This window comes from Peromyscus leucopus, chromosome 1 (genome assembly GCF_004664715.2).
Source record: "Peromyscus leucopus breed LL Stock chromosome 1, UCI_PerLeu_2.1, whole genome shotgun sequence".
Lineage (NCBI taxonomy): Eukaryota > Metazoa > Chordata > Mammalia > Rodentia > Cricetidae > Peromyscus > Peromyscus leucopus.
In genome coordinates, this window is record NC_051063.1 from 127,696,239 (window position 1) to 127,711,316 (window position 15,078).

General features: G+C 41.0%; 1 protein-coding gene across 1 annotated transcript in view; it reads left to right on the forward strand.

The window, feature by feature from the left end:
- Positions 1 to 15,078, forward strand: part of Cyfip1 (cytoplasmic FMR1 interacting protein 1) — a 94,364-nt gene that overhangs the window by 74,424 nt on the left and 4,862 nt on the right. Inside the window, 5 exon segments of the mRNA XM_028892598.2 lie at positions 966 to 1,053; positions 10,000 to 10,143; positions 11,701 to 11,791; positions 13,919 to 14,049; positions 14,732 to 14,804. Of these exon segments, the coding sequence (XP_028748431.1) occupies positions 966 to 1,053; positions 10,000 to 10,143; positions 11,701 to 11,791; positions 13,919 to 14,049; positions 14,732 to 14,804 (527 nt within the window).

Here is a 15,078-nt window from a genome sequence, read left to right on the forward strand (position 1 = left end):
AGAATCTGGCCCCCAACTGCATTCTGCCTGTGAGACACTTGGCCTTTTAGGTTCCTGGCCTCTCTGGTGCACATGCTTTATGTGCTAAGTATGGAACAGTACTTCCTTTTTAATTTACTATGGTATAATGTGAGCTCACCAAGTTCATAGACTTAATTAGCAAACCTATGTGTATATATTTTTTTTATGTGTTTGAGGATTTGCCTGTATGTATGTATGTGTTGGGGCCACATGTGTGCCTAGTTCATTCATGTAAGATCAGAAGCAGGCATTGGGTCCCTTGGAACTGAAATTACAGACAATTGTAAATCACCATATGGTTCTGGGAACTGAGCCCAACTTTCTGTAAGAGAAGCCAATGCTCTTAACTGCTGAGCTATCTCTCCAGCCCCACGTTTCAACTTTAATTTGAAAGTTTCTGCTTGAAATTTAATCTAGTTTTAAATACATTAGATACATCATCAAGATGCAGACTCTTGACTGAGTTGTGTAAAAAATGTTATAGTTGGCTTCTTAGCCCAGAACTAGTACTAGTGCTCTAAGTACCTGGGATGTCATAGCTCATGTTGTAGACTACTGTCTTCATTCCATTTCTGGGATGCAGCAAAGCCAAGGATGTGCTCATTACCAGTTATTAAGGATTGCATTAGACTCAAGATGCTAGTAGGCCAGAATCTCCACAGGCCAGGAGACTGTGTTTATAGTGGGAGGATGTTCCTGTTCTGACTCATGAGCTTGGATTTACTATTATTTATCTATGGTATTTGTGTGTGTGTGTGTGTGTGTGTGTGTGTGTGTGTGTGTGTGTGTGTGTGTAATTTTATTCTGTGGGTTTAATTTACTAGGATTTTCCTATTTGATATTATCATTTAACTGGGAAAAAGATTTAAGATATAGAGTAAGAGACTTTTGAAGCTAAATTAAATTTGGTTTTCTTTATTTTCTCTTGTGTTCTTCTTGTTTAGGTTTGTTCGGACAGTATTACCATTTTCTCAGGAATTTCAAAGAGACAAACAGCCTAATGCACAACCCCAGTATTTGCATGGATCCAAGGTAGGTTATTTTCTGTTTGTGTTCCGATAGGTTTCTGTTGCTTTGGTAAGCTCCTGACTAAAATCATAAAGGAAGGCGTTTATTCAGCTTATGATTGTAGTCCATCAGGAAGAGAAGGCAGAACAGGAACCTGGAGAGGCAGAGACTGATGGAGAGGCCCTGCAGAAACACTGCTCAGCTGCTTTCTTAAGCACCAGGACCACCCCCCAGGAGTGGTACTATCCCACATCAATCATTAGTCATGAAAATGCCCCACAAAGTCGCTGCTTAGTCGAGCTTCCTCTTTCCAGATGACTCTAGCTTGTGTCAAGTTGACAAGAAATTAACTGAGACAGAAAGTTATTTTATTTTACTCTTGACTAAATGAGAAGATTACAAGGGAAAAGAAAGAAAACCAAATTTAATAGCAATCCTTTAGCTTCAAAAGTCTCTTATTCCCACATCATGACATAGACACAGAGAGAGAGGGGAGAGAAGGAGAGATAAAACCTTTACTGTGGGATCCGTGTACAAGAAAAATATAGTAATTGTGATTTTGAATTAGTTTTACATTGCTTAATATAATGGTTTCCAATTCTATCCATTTTCCTTTAAATTCTTTTTGTGTGCGTCTACCACATTCTCTATCCATTCATCTATTGAATGCTACAAGAATAGCTCCATCTCTTGACTCATGAATAATGCAGAGGTAAACATGAATGCACAAATGTCTCTGTGATCTGTAGACTTAGAGCCCTTTGGGTTTTTAGTTAGGAGCACTATAGGTGGATCATAGGGTTGTGGTGTATTTAGTGTTCTCGAATTTTCACAGTAGCTGGCACCAGTTTATAGCGAGAGCAGCAGTGAGTAAGGGTTCTTCTTTCCTAACTACTCACCAGCATTTGTGTCATTTTTGACAGCTGTCCATTCAATTTATTACCCTATTTATTAACTAGACTTAAATTTAATTTCTTCAGTTCTTTGTGTATGAGGCATACTTGGCAAAAGTACTGGAGCCTGCCTCTTCAGACTGATTATTTTCTTTGCTGTGCAGATACTTTTTATGTAATCCTATTTGTTTCACGTGTTTCATGTGTCTGTGAAGTCCTTTTCAAAAATGATTGCCTATGTCTGTATTTTAAAGTGTTTTACTTGTTTCCCTCAAGGACTTTCAGAACTTCAGATATTAAATTGAGATTTCAGATCCAGTTCCAATTGAGTTTGTATAGAGACATATGGATCCAGTTTCATTCTTCTCCATGTGGATATACAGTTTTACATGAATGTTTTTGATAGCTTTCTCAAAAATTATATGGTTGGAGCTATGTGGGTTTTTTTTCCTGGGTCCACTATTCTGTTCTGTTCTGTCCTGTTCTTTCTTTTGTTCTGTTCTCTTTTCTGTCCTGTTCTATTCTGCGGGTGCCAATACCATGCTGTCCTTGTTAATATGACTCCATAATATAGTTTGAAATCAGGGATCGTGATAGTGCCAGCATTGCTTTTTCTGTTAAGAATTGCTTTGGCTAGTTGGGTTTTGTTTTGTTGTTTGTTTTCTTCCATGTAAATTTCATGATGTTTTGAATTTTTTGTTTGTTGTTGTTACTAGTTCTCTGAAGCCTGTCATTGTAGTTTTGAAGGGAATTAATTGCACTGCATCAGTTGAGACTATCGCTGTAATTTCTGTCTTTAGATCGATTTCCGCCCTGTATTACAGTTACTGGTTTGTCTGTGTTGAACTAAATTGGCATCCCTGGAATGAAATCATCTCGGTCATGATGTGTGATATTTCATAATGTGCTCTAAAATTTGGTTTGTAAGAATTTTATTGAGAATATTTAACGTTTCTATTCACCGAAGAAACTGGTCTTTAGTTTTTGTTATTGTGCCCAGTGGCATTCGTGTGCATCGCAGAATGAGTTTGGGCCCCTTTCTCTTTTATTTTACGAAGCAGTGAAGAGGTTTTCATTTCTTCTTCAGGTTTGGTCGCATTCAGCAGTGAAGCCGTCTGTCCTGGGCTTTTCCGTGTTGGGAGCTTTTCTTGCTCTGTCTCTCATTGTTAATCATCTGTCTTCGTTGTGTATATGCTGTTAGCTTAATTTTCATAGACTGTACATGTCGAAGAGTTTTTGGTTCCGTCTAGATTTTTCAGTTTTGTGTAATACAGATTTTCAGATAATTCACTCACAGTCCTCTGGATCTCACCGGGACCTATTGTAACCTCCCTTTTCAGCTCTGATCTTAGTAATTTGTGAGGTCAATTTCTTTTAGTTTGGCTAGGGCTTAACTAATCTTTTCATTTTTTTTTTTTTCCAAAGAACCAACTGATTGGTTCTGTGTATTTTTCCTTCAACCTCTATTTAATACCTAATTTTTATTATTTTTTGCCTTCTGCTGATTTGGGGATTTATCACTTTTTCCTCAGTTCTTGGATTTGAGATCTTCCTGATTTTACTGAAAAGATCACTTTATTTTATGTGCATGAGTGTTTTGCCTGTATGTATCTATGTATACCATATAGGTGCCTGGTGCCTGTTTAGGACAGAAGAGAGCATCAGTTCCCCTGGAGTTACAGATCGTTGTGAGCTTCCATGGAGGAGCCAAGAACTAAACCTGGGTCCTCTGCAAGAGCCGTACTAGCTCTTAACCATTGAACTCAAGCCCTGGGGGTTTTACAACTGTTATATCTAGTTTATTAATTGTTCCTTTTACTAATATGTAAATGGCCTTTGTTATCTCTTCTGGCTAATTTTGCTTTGAAGTCTACATTAATAAAATAACTGTCCCAGCTTGTTTTAGGTTTACATTTGAAGGATTGTTTTCCATCTTTTGACTCTGTATCTTTACCAGTGAGGTGTGCTTCTTAAGACCAAAGCTAGTCAGATGTATCTTTCTTAATCCATTTAACCAGTGTATGTTTTTTAATTGGTAAATTGAAACCATTTACATTTAAGATATTTGGAAGATGTTTCCTAGTCGCTATGATTTTGTTGGCTGGTTTTCCTGTTGGTTATTTTCTTCCCTGTATGTGTTAGAGGTTTGCACTTTACTGTGTTAGATGTGACAGATTAGTTTCTAGCTCCAGGTCTGTTTTCTTAAGAAATGTGTTCTTTCCTGCGCTTCTGTGATTGAGATCGTCTCTTTCTACCCTCTGTGTATAGTATTCCTTTCAGTGTCGTCTGCAGTGCCGGCTTGGTAACAGATCACCTTATAAGATGATTGTCTTAAAAGACAGCTTTGCTGGACATAGCCATCTTAGGTGGCAGTTATTTTCAGGGCTTGGAATATATCATTCCATGTTTTTCTTACTTGATGGTTGCTGATGAGAAATTCTGATGGGTTCACCTGTGTGAGTTGTCTATTTTATAGCCTTTATTGTTGTTTCTTTATTTTTGCAATACATCAAGGAAAGTTTCTTCTCTAGTCATGTGTTTGTAGTGTTCTAAATACCTCTTGTGTTTAAATGTCTGGTTCTTTTGATTTGGTAAAAATCCCATCTATTATTTAATTGAATAGATTCTCTATGCCTTTAGTGCTTTTCTCAGTGTTCTGTCTGCTACATTCTTAGTTGTGGTCTTTTTAATCACATTTCAGATTCTTAGATGTTGTGGTCGTGTTTATTACACTTTCTTTCTTTCTATGTTAATGTTTGAATAGTTTTGTTAACCTTGTGTTCATCCCTGTATTCTTTCTGCTTGATTATCTGTTGCTGATGCTGACCTGAGGGGTTTTTGTTTGTTTGTTTTTATAATAATTCATTGAGTTTTTAGTTTCCAACATTCCTGTTTTCTTCCCAAAATCTGTTTCCTTGCAGAATTTCCCTTCCTTGTTACTACTGACATTTTCACTACATCACAGGTTTTCTCAACTATTTTCATTACATTTTCCTCTATGTTGTTGTCTTTTCACAACCTAGATTAAATTAATCATCATAGTCTTTTTTTCTTGTAACTTATATTTGTTAATATTCTGATCTGCCCCCTTGAAATCCCACCCCTTGGTGCCACCCTGCATCCTGACATAAAAGCCTCTTTTTAAGGAAGAACTCTGCCCCTTCCTCTCTCTCTCTCCCATCTTTTCCTCCACGAAGAAAAGGGCACCTCTTGGCCCCCATCCCTCTCTCTGTCTCTGCCTCTCTCTCTTTCTCTCTCCTCTCTTTCTCCCCCTTTCCTATCTTTCTCTTCATCTCTCTATTATAAGAAACTCTCCATGTGGATGCAGCATGTGAGTTGTGAATTACTGGCCGCTATCACCATGCCTGCATGCCATGTATCTGCCCAGCATGCCAGCAAGTTTTCCCTCACTCATGGGATATCCCAGCCTGGCCAGCTGGGGGTTCCCCAGGTATGCATAATTCATAACTATTTGTATTTAAGATTGTTTTTTACATGTATAACTGTTTTGCCTGAATGCATTCAAATGTACTACATGCAAGCCTGCTGCCTCTGGAGATCAGAAGGTGTCAGATCTCCTAGAACTGGAGTTACAGGCAGTGTTTACCCCTTTCATTTCAAACATCTTTTTACAGTAACCTTTTGGAATCTTTATCTGGAATCTTACCTGTTTCTGTATCTTTGAATTCAGTAGTTGGCGAACTATGATCTTTTGAGTCATATTGTCTTGATCTGTTCACGTTTCTTATGTTTATGTGTTGTGATTTGTATATCTCTTGGTTTGGGTGTATCTTCTGGTTGTATCTGAGGATCTTTCAGTTTAGCAGCCTGCTCTTGAAGGTTCAACACCACATATTGCCAGCAGGAAGAAAACACCAACATCAACAAACCATAAAGGACAGAAATTCACTTAAAGTCACTTACAGCCCATTGATGCCATGCCTGTAAAACAGAACAGGTAGAAGTGTAGCGTGTGCTGTGAAGTTTAGTGAGATAGAGGAGGCAGGAAAAGGAGAATAAATAGAGGGGAAGCAGGTTAAATAAAAGGAAAATGAAGAGGAACAGAAAACAGTGTCATAGATGAGAAGGGAAAAGAGTAATGGATTTTTAAAAGAAGGAAAAAAGAACAAAAAAAGGGTTTCCCAATAATGAAAAATTTAAAAGATAAAATTAGTTGTATATAAGAGGAGGAATAAAAATATGAAACCATAAGAATATTTCTTTAAAACTAGTGATGTAAAGTCTAATGTTATTAATGTAGAGGGAGGTTTTAAAAAAAGGAAACTCTTGACTAAAGAGAAACCAAAGGCGGAAAATATTGGCTAGTTATATATACATACATATGTATGTATATATTTATATAAACAAAATTCACTGATAATATGAATAATAAATAAAAACGCATCAACATTAAAAATATTACAAAGTAAAAATATTAAAGGGTAATGTTATAGTCACTGTTGCTGTGAAGAGACACCGTGACCAAGGCAACACTTTCAAAAAGCATTTAATTTGAGACTTGCTTACAGTTTCAGAGGCTTAGTTCATTATCGTGATGCAAGGAGCATGGCAGCAGACAGGCATGGTTTTGGAGCAGTAGCTGAGAGCTACACCCTGCTCCATAGGCCCAGAGAGGCACTAGGCCTGGCATGGGCTTTAGAAACCTCAAAGGCCACCCCCATTGACACATTTCCTCCAAGGAGACCACATCTGCTCCAGCAAGGACACAGCTCCTAATCCTTCTCAAATAGTGCCACTCCCTCACGACTAAGATATATGAACCTGCCGGGCAGTGGTGGCGCACGCCTTTAATCCCAGCCCCCAAGAGACAGAGGCAAGCGGATCTCTGTGAGTTCGAGGACAGCCTGGTCTACAAAACGAGTTCCAGGACAGACTCCAAAGGTACACAGAGAAACCCTGTCTCAAAAAACAACAACAACATAAAAGGCTTTGTCGGGTTGCCATCTGTTGTCTTCTGATTGTCTGACTTGGGCAACTGAATCTTGAATGGATCTATGAGTTTGGACATCCTCAGAATCTAAATATTTTTAAGTACAGCGTTTACAACCTTGCCTGCTCAAAAACAGAGCAGCCTTCCCATCCCTCTTCGGGATTAACCTAATCCACAGAGTAACTAGACACTCACTTGGGTGGAGAAGCCGGGGACCGAGTATTCACTGAGCACTGTCATAGGCCCCAGCCAGGGCTGCTCTGGGAGTGCACATTATCAACTGTAACATGAAGTCACTATGTTTCACTAATAGTTTTCATTTTGTTGTTTGTCAAGTAGTGAATCTCTTAATAATAAGCAAAACTCTTACCCAGAATCCCAGCCTTTGGAGCACACCGGTGGTCGGAAGACTCGGAGGGAGGGTTAATCTGGTCTGATCTGGTTATGCTTCCATCACGTGTGATGTGATGTGATGTGATGTGATGTGATGTGATGAGGTTGTAGGGGTTGGCACTGCACGGGCAGGGTCTTTGCTGTAGGAGTGGTCCAAATAACCAGTCTTTGATGAGCACCATAGGCTCCAACTCTTGTTTCAGGGGTCCGTGACAAACCCCACCTCTGTGATTAACCAGAGCTCCTCCTAGGGCTGCAGTATAATACAGTGAGGGCAAAGCAGGGACCACACAGACAAAAGATGTATCAATGGAGGTGAGTCTTCCTTCCGTGGCTCAGCAGATGTATCAAGTGTTGTGCCCAGGGAGAAGAAGCCATCCAGATCCTCAGGTCTCAGCTTCTCTGGAGCTGGGAGGCAGGCACACACTAGCTGTGTGACCGGCTCTAACTGTTGAAACCTGCCAAAGAAAAGCAGTTATTATAATAAATAAGTTTATATAAGTGACCTAAACAAGCTTACACACTATGCTGGTCATGGGTTCCAGATGTAGAAAACCTTATCATCCAGGAACACAATGAATGTTTGAAGGAGTAAAGTCCTAGGAGATGTAAACAGGCCTTCCTCAGATGTGCTGAGCCCTTTCTTGCACACTGAAATCCTTGTAGCCATGATGAGGTTCTCATTGTATGCTCAGGACATGCTTAACAGTAATAAAGGGAAGGAGGACAGAGGGACCAAAAGTTCAAATCAGCAAATGTTGGCAACAGTAGACTTAGCAAATTATCTAGAGCAGTGGTTCTCAACCTTCCTAATACCGTGACCCTTTAAGACAGTTCCTCATGTTGGAGTGACCCTCCAACCATAAAGTTATTTTCATTGCTACTTCATAGCTGTAATTTTGCTACTGTTAGGAATCCTGATATAAATATCTGTGTATTTTGATGGTCTTATGTGACCCCTGTGAAAGGGTCATTCAACATTCCCCCAAAGCGGTTGAGAACCACTGATCTATATGAAAACATATACTCAAAAAAACTACTGGTGAATCAAAATGGAGTTCTAAAAATCTTTAATTAATAATGCAGAAAGAAAGAAACAGAAGAATGGGAAACAAAGACCAAACAGAAAATAAAGAGAACAATAGGCTTATGCCCCATGAGACCAGTGTGCAAATGTGATAATTGTAAGCAGCCTAAATACATTTAAAAGATAGTGATTGGCAGATGGGTTAAAAGATAATTGGACCAGTGTGTATGTGTATCTTGTAGTAGATGTGTGCTTAGTGTGTATGAGGTCCTGGGTTTGACTCTCAGGATAGAAACAAACAAAAATCCTTAGCTCAGCCATATGCTCAACTTGGCTCAGTTTCTATTAATGATATCAGAAGGTAAAGGTAAGAATGTAAAAGGCTCTATGATACAAGTATTAATCAGAACAAAGCAGGAGTGGCTATATTAATATAAGATAAGCTAGACTTCAGAGCAAAGGACATTAAGTAGGGGAAATATGTAAGATATACCAATCCTGCTGTTTATATGCCAGTGTGAACTTCTGTACAGAAACAAAAACTGATTTTTAAAAGAAAGGATTCACTCCACAGGTTATACACTAGAACTTCAACTCTTCAACAACTTTTACTCAGTAACTGGTAGATCTGTTGAAACAAAATCAGCAGCAGTGAAGAGCTGGACCACAACACCACACAGCAGCAGGATTCGCTTTTCAGATGGTTATGCAAATTTACCAGGAGAGACCATATCCTGAGCCACAAAATCAAGTTTAAATCTGGAATGGAAATTATACACACAGCAAATGCATATTATATGTTAATTTAAAAAAGTTAAGACAGGGCTGGAGAGATGGCTCAGTGGTTAAGAGCGGTAGCTGCTCTTCCAGAGGACCCAGGTTCAATTCCCAGCACCCACATGGCAGCTCACAACTGTCTGTAATCCAGCTGAAAGTGATTTGACACCCTTATCCAGACATAAATGCAGGCAGAACACCAATGCACAAAATTAAAAAAAAAAAAAGGGCTGGAGAGATGGATGGCTCAGAGGTTAAGAACACTGGCTGTTCTTCCAGAGGTCCTGAGTTCAATTCCCAGCACCCACATGGTGACTCACAACCATCTACAATGAGATCTGTTGCCCTCTTCTGGTCTGCAGGCAGAACACTCACTGTATACATAACAAATAAATAAATCTTTCTTTTAAAAAAAAAAAAGTTAAGACAGACTGGGAAGTGGCTTAGGTAAGAGTAGTTCCTGTGCATATATGAGGATCGGAGTTCAAATCCCCAGCACCCATGTCATAACGCAGGGATAGAGGGGCTGTTACCCCAATGTTGTGTGAAGAAAGAGACCAACAGATCAAAGAAGGGAAGTTTAAAAGATACATGGAAGGAAATGAAATCTTTTCATTTGGGATCTCCCTACTCTTCATACCTGGTCCTTGTACAAGTTTAGAGGCCCTTCCTGCATGAAAACCTTTCATCACCTATCCCAGGGGACTGCTCATATCAGCTCTGGAATACCTTCTGCCTCCCTAAGAGGCTAGCCTCCACTGTCCCATTAGGTTCTCTGCTTACAGTTTGCTTCCAAAAAGGATGAAAACCTCCACACAAAGTCGCTGGTTCCCTTCATTTAAGATGGGATGTGTAGTTAACACATCTCCAAATGCCATCTGCATGAATACATGAGAATTGTATCGAAAACTCTGTCCTCTTTTTACCAGGCTTTGAACCTAGCCTACTCCAGTATTTATGGCAGCTACCGGAACTTTGTGGGGCCTCCTCACTTCCAAGTCATCTGCCGGCTGCTTGGCTACCAGGGCATTGCAGTGGTCATGGAAGAGCTGCTGAAGGTTGTCAAGAGCCTGGTGAGTTTCTCTGGAAGGAGTTTTCCCTGCAGCATGGATTCCGTGGGGTAGACAAAGCCAGCCATGGGACGGGGGTCTTTCTGTCTGGGCTGAGTCTCTAACAAACATGTAAGATATACCAATCCTGCTGTGTTTATATGCCAGTGTGAACTTCTATACAGAAACAAAAACTGATTTTTGCTTCCAGTGTAGTTTCAGACACTTCTAGAAAATGCCCTATAGACTTGCCTGCAGGCCAGTCTTAATGGAAACATTGTCTTGGTTGAGTTCATCTTCCTAAATGACTCTAGCTCTTTTTAAGTTGACATCAAACTATCCTGTACAGCCTATAAAAGAAAGTGTTTGAATTTGTGGCCACCTGAGTATAGCCTGAAAGACATGGACAAAGTATGTCCATCAAAGACAGGACATTGTCTTGAACTTAACACGTAGCCAAGGTTAACAGAACTGTGAGAAGTTGTAGACCTATAGCGCATAGGTTGTATTAAAGATGCATGTCTTTTTTTTTTTTTTTTTTTTTTTTTTTTTTTTAGTATTTAGGCTGTCAATAAGAGTCTGTCTGCTAATGCTGATTAAGCGTGTGCACCGCCCTGATGCATGTCTTAATTACTGTTCTGTTGCTGTAAAGAGACACCATGACCAAGGCAACTCTTATAAAAGAAAGCAGTTAATTGGCAGCTTGCTTACTTACAGTTTTAGAGGGTCAGTCCATTGTCATCATGGCGGGATATGAAACAGCACATGGGCAGGCGTGGTGCTGGAGAACAAGCTGAGAGTTTACATCCTGATCCGCAGGCAGCAGGCAGAGGGAGCAACATTGGGCTTGGCGAGGGCTTTTGAAACTCAAAGTCCACCCAGCAACACATTTCCGCCAACAAGGCTGTCCCTGCCCCAGCAAGGCCCAACCTCCTAATCCTTCCAGTCTTTTTCACATAATCCAACTCCTCGGTGATTAAACATTCAAATAGATGAGCCTCTAGGGGCCATTCTCATCCAAACTACCACACTTAACTACAATGTAGGACAGTGGGCATTTGCACAGCTATGACCCTAGGAACCACTCACACTTTATGGACTGATCTGCTCCAACATACTTGAAAGTTGGAAAACAAAAAACAAAACAAAACAAAAAAATACATAGGAATACTAACTTCCTATGGCTGAAAACAAAGGTGTCATGGTCTAGCCTGGAAACCATCCTAAGCCTGTCAGAGGACATAGAAACTGTCCTGTAAGGGCTATCACTTCTGGAGCTCCTGGCACTCTTGGTCCACTTGGGAGCTACATGGAATGTGAACTCTTCTGCTGTATTTCCTGGCCACTTGTGTCGTAGAAGGGAAGTTGTATTTATGAGTATGAATACAGTCATCTCTGTAGATACCCTGGTGGAGGGTTCTATACTTCCACGGGTGGGATTTCAATCCTTAGCCAAACTGAGTCTACAGTCTTGGTCATAACTGTGTATTCTGCTAATGGACTAATTTTCAGGGCACACACTTGCCACAGCCTTCCATGAGAATGGATGCTGGTAGCTAACACAGCCTTTGTGTCTTGTAGCTGCAAGGCACAATCCTGCAGTATGTGAAAACTCTGATGGAAGTGATGCCCAAGATCTGCCGCCTTCCCCGACATGAATACGGCTCCCCTGGTGAGCAAGGGTGTTTGGAGTAGCCCCCATGAGTACATCCCTGAAGAGGAGGGAATCGAGTTGGAAGCTATTGAGAAGAATCAGATTTGTCTTTCCCAGCAGATAGGGGGAGATCAAGAAGCCCAAACCATAATTTGCCTGTTTGTCGAAGAAACAAATACACTTTACCAGTAGGCAGCAGGCAAGTGTGCAGGATGTTATTTTGAGATTACTGTTTACAGTTAAGGAAGCTGAGGGATCCAGCTTGTCAGCCAGTAAGGATTTTGATATTGTGCTATTGAACTGTTATTCCAGATCCTGAAAATAATTGCCTACCAAGAAAGGCAGAGGGCACTTAACTACCTGGTCTATTGTCCTTTTGGCCTTAATGGGGAAAAGCATTCAGAGCAGCCACAGCGCCCTGCTCCTTATTCCCTCCCCTGGCCTCATTTCATAGTCTAGTTGGTCTGGAAAACATTCTGCTCTGGCTCACAGGCTGCAAGAACTTCACTAAAAGTCCTTAAATGTGTACTTCTGGGTCAACCTACATGCCTTGCTGCAGGCCATCCAAATAAATATCCATAATGATGTCAGTGTTGCTTTAGGATTAAGCTGGACCTTAATCTTGAGTAACTCTGTCACTCAAGAGTGCCTTTTATAAACACTTACCTGATAGCATTTTCTCCAAAGGTGGCATCAGTTACTTTGGTATCGCTGTGATCAAATACCTCTGAAAAGTAACTCAGGGGAAGAGAGATTTATTTTCACTCAGGTTTAGAAGGTTCTGTTCATGAACACTTGGCTCCATGTTTTGAGGCAGAACATCACAGTGGCAGGATCATATTGAAGAAGAGGCTCTTTGCCATTTGGCAAACAAAGCAAACAAAGGGAATATGGAAGAGTCCAAAGCAAAATATAGCCCCCAAAGACATGCTCCCAGTGACCCCTTCTTCCAACCAGGCCCCATCTTACCTCACCTCGTAGTAATGCCGTGATCAAGAGATGAATCTGTTCATTAGATCACGACAATCTAGTCGTCTGAAAACACCAGTGCCAGTAGAGGTATGCTTCACTACTGTCCCCGGTGTGCTTCTCATCTAGTCTTGTTAATGGACTTGAGCCTACACATGATGCCATCCTGATGAGCAGCCAGCTGATGTGGCTGTGCTCCCAGATACAGTTGGCATTTGAGGGAACTACTCTGCCATCGGAAAAGAAAATAACCACCAGAGTGGTCCTGGCTTAGAAGAGTCCTATTTCATCAGTTCATTGATAGAGAGCAGATAAATAATGTTAAGGCAATAAAACTACAGATAGAAATTTAAATGCTGAAGAGAAAGCCATTAGATCAGATGAGTCTTGGTAGAACACAGATCAGTAGTTGACATCATTAAATTTTGCTCATGCTTGTTGAGGGATGACCCAGGTGGAAGGGTGTCCACTACACTGGATAGCTAGATAGTATCGCTGCCATGTGGGAGATGGCAGGGACAAGACTCTGAGGTGAGCAGGAGGGTAGATTCTTGAGAAGACATTGAGGGCTCACCTGTGGCTTAAGTGGTTTGAAGTATGTTAAACCCAACTTTGTTCTCAGGGTAGTTTGGGCTCTTACTAGGATGTTGTAGTACCCTGCCTACCCATTTTTGACCAGGTTGGCATTGGCTGTATGGCTCAAGTTAGCTATATTGGCTTGTGTATTCTTGTGCCGTGTTACATTTTCCAGGCATTGGCAAAGATGACTAAAATGCTGTGGGAATTCAGAGAAAACGTATGCCAATTTTCCCTCCAATAGAAATTAGCTGCAGGGTTTTCAGATATTCTTTATCAAATTAGACACACTACTTTCTGTGCCTGTAGAGATACAGAGCTCGTCAAACGCCTTATCTGAATCCTCTAGAGATGATGCTCTGGACTCTCCTTTATTATTCTAGTATGGTGGCAGCCTCTGTCATCATAGCCTTCTCTGAACATACTGAGTTGACTGAGAATGGTGTCAGAGACTAGCCCCTGTGGTCTCAAGGATGTGCCAAGTGATATAAACCATTGTTGCCAGAAGGAATTGGCGATCTCCACAACCAGGCAGTGTCAGAATGGCAGGTGCTGGTGCTACCCCTGAAACCTCCCCCAACATTCACTTCTCTACCACAGGCATCCTAGAGTTCTTCCACCACCAGCTGAAGGACATTGTGGAGTATGCAGAGTTGAAAACTGTATGCTTCCAGAACCTGCGGGAGGTGGGCAATGCTGTCCTCTTCTGCCTGCTCATCGAGCAAAGTCTGGTGAGTTCTCAGTTCAGCCCACCCCAGGTGGTCAAGGTTCTTCACTGCTGGTGACAAAGGATTTTTTTTTTTCTTTTGGGAGTTCTTTAGTAGGATATGGGACAGGCAGTGTTGCAAAATATCATTTTTTTTTTCTCTTTCCAGTTTTTCAAGAAAGGGTTTCTCTGTAGCCTTGACTATCCTGGAACTCACTCTGTAGACCAGGCTGGCCTCGAACTCACACAGATCCACCTGCCTCTGCTTTCTAAGTTCTGGGATTAAAGGTGCACCACCACCACCCAGCCATATTACTTTTTCATGGCTGCTTATTGATTCCTTACATTTGGGAAGCAAGAACATAATGTGTTTGTTTCAAGCCCGGGCATGCCACCTTCCTGTAATCTCAGCACTCAGAGGCAGACGAATCTCTGAGTTTGAGGGCAGCCTAACTACAGAGTGTGTTCCAGGATAGCCAGGACTACACAGAAACCCTGTTTCCCACGCCCCAATAAAAAAGTGTTTTTCCTGTGGGCCAGAGAAGTAGCTCAGTGGAACATTACCACTATTCCAGGGAATTCTGTGGACAGACTACGTAATGTTTATTTTATACTAATGAGAAAAGTATAACTTTTCTGCACCAGACATTTGTAATCTTTTTCACTGAGATACCCTTCCTGGGATAACTTTCTCTACTCCGCTTTAGTCTTTAGAAGAAGTCTGTGACCTGTTGCATGCAGCTCCTTTCCAGAATATCTTGCCTCGAGTCCATGTGAAAGGTGAGTGTGCATTATGAACCAGAGTTCACATTACACTGTGCAGCCAAAGCAAAAGGCCAGTCAGTGTTCACAATTATGCTGGTACCTGTTCAGTCATAGCTAGGGAGGCCCTGTGGGGAGTGTCTAACATGGTTAGTATTCATTAACTGAAGTATTTATGACCATAATGACGTCTATGATTTGTTTCAAAATAGCACAGAAACAGGGAAGTGGAGATAATAAAAAAAAGAATGACCACTAAGTTAATAGTTGTCACAGGGAGTCATGAGTAAAG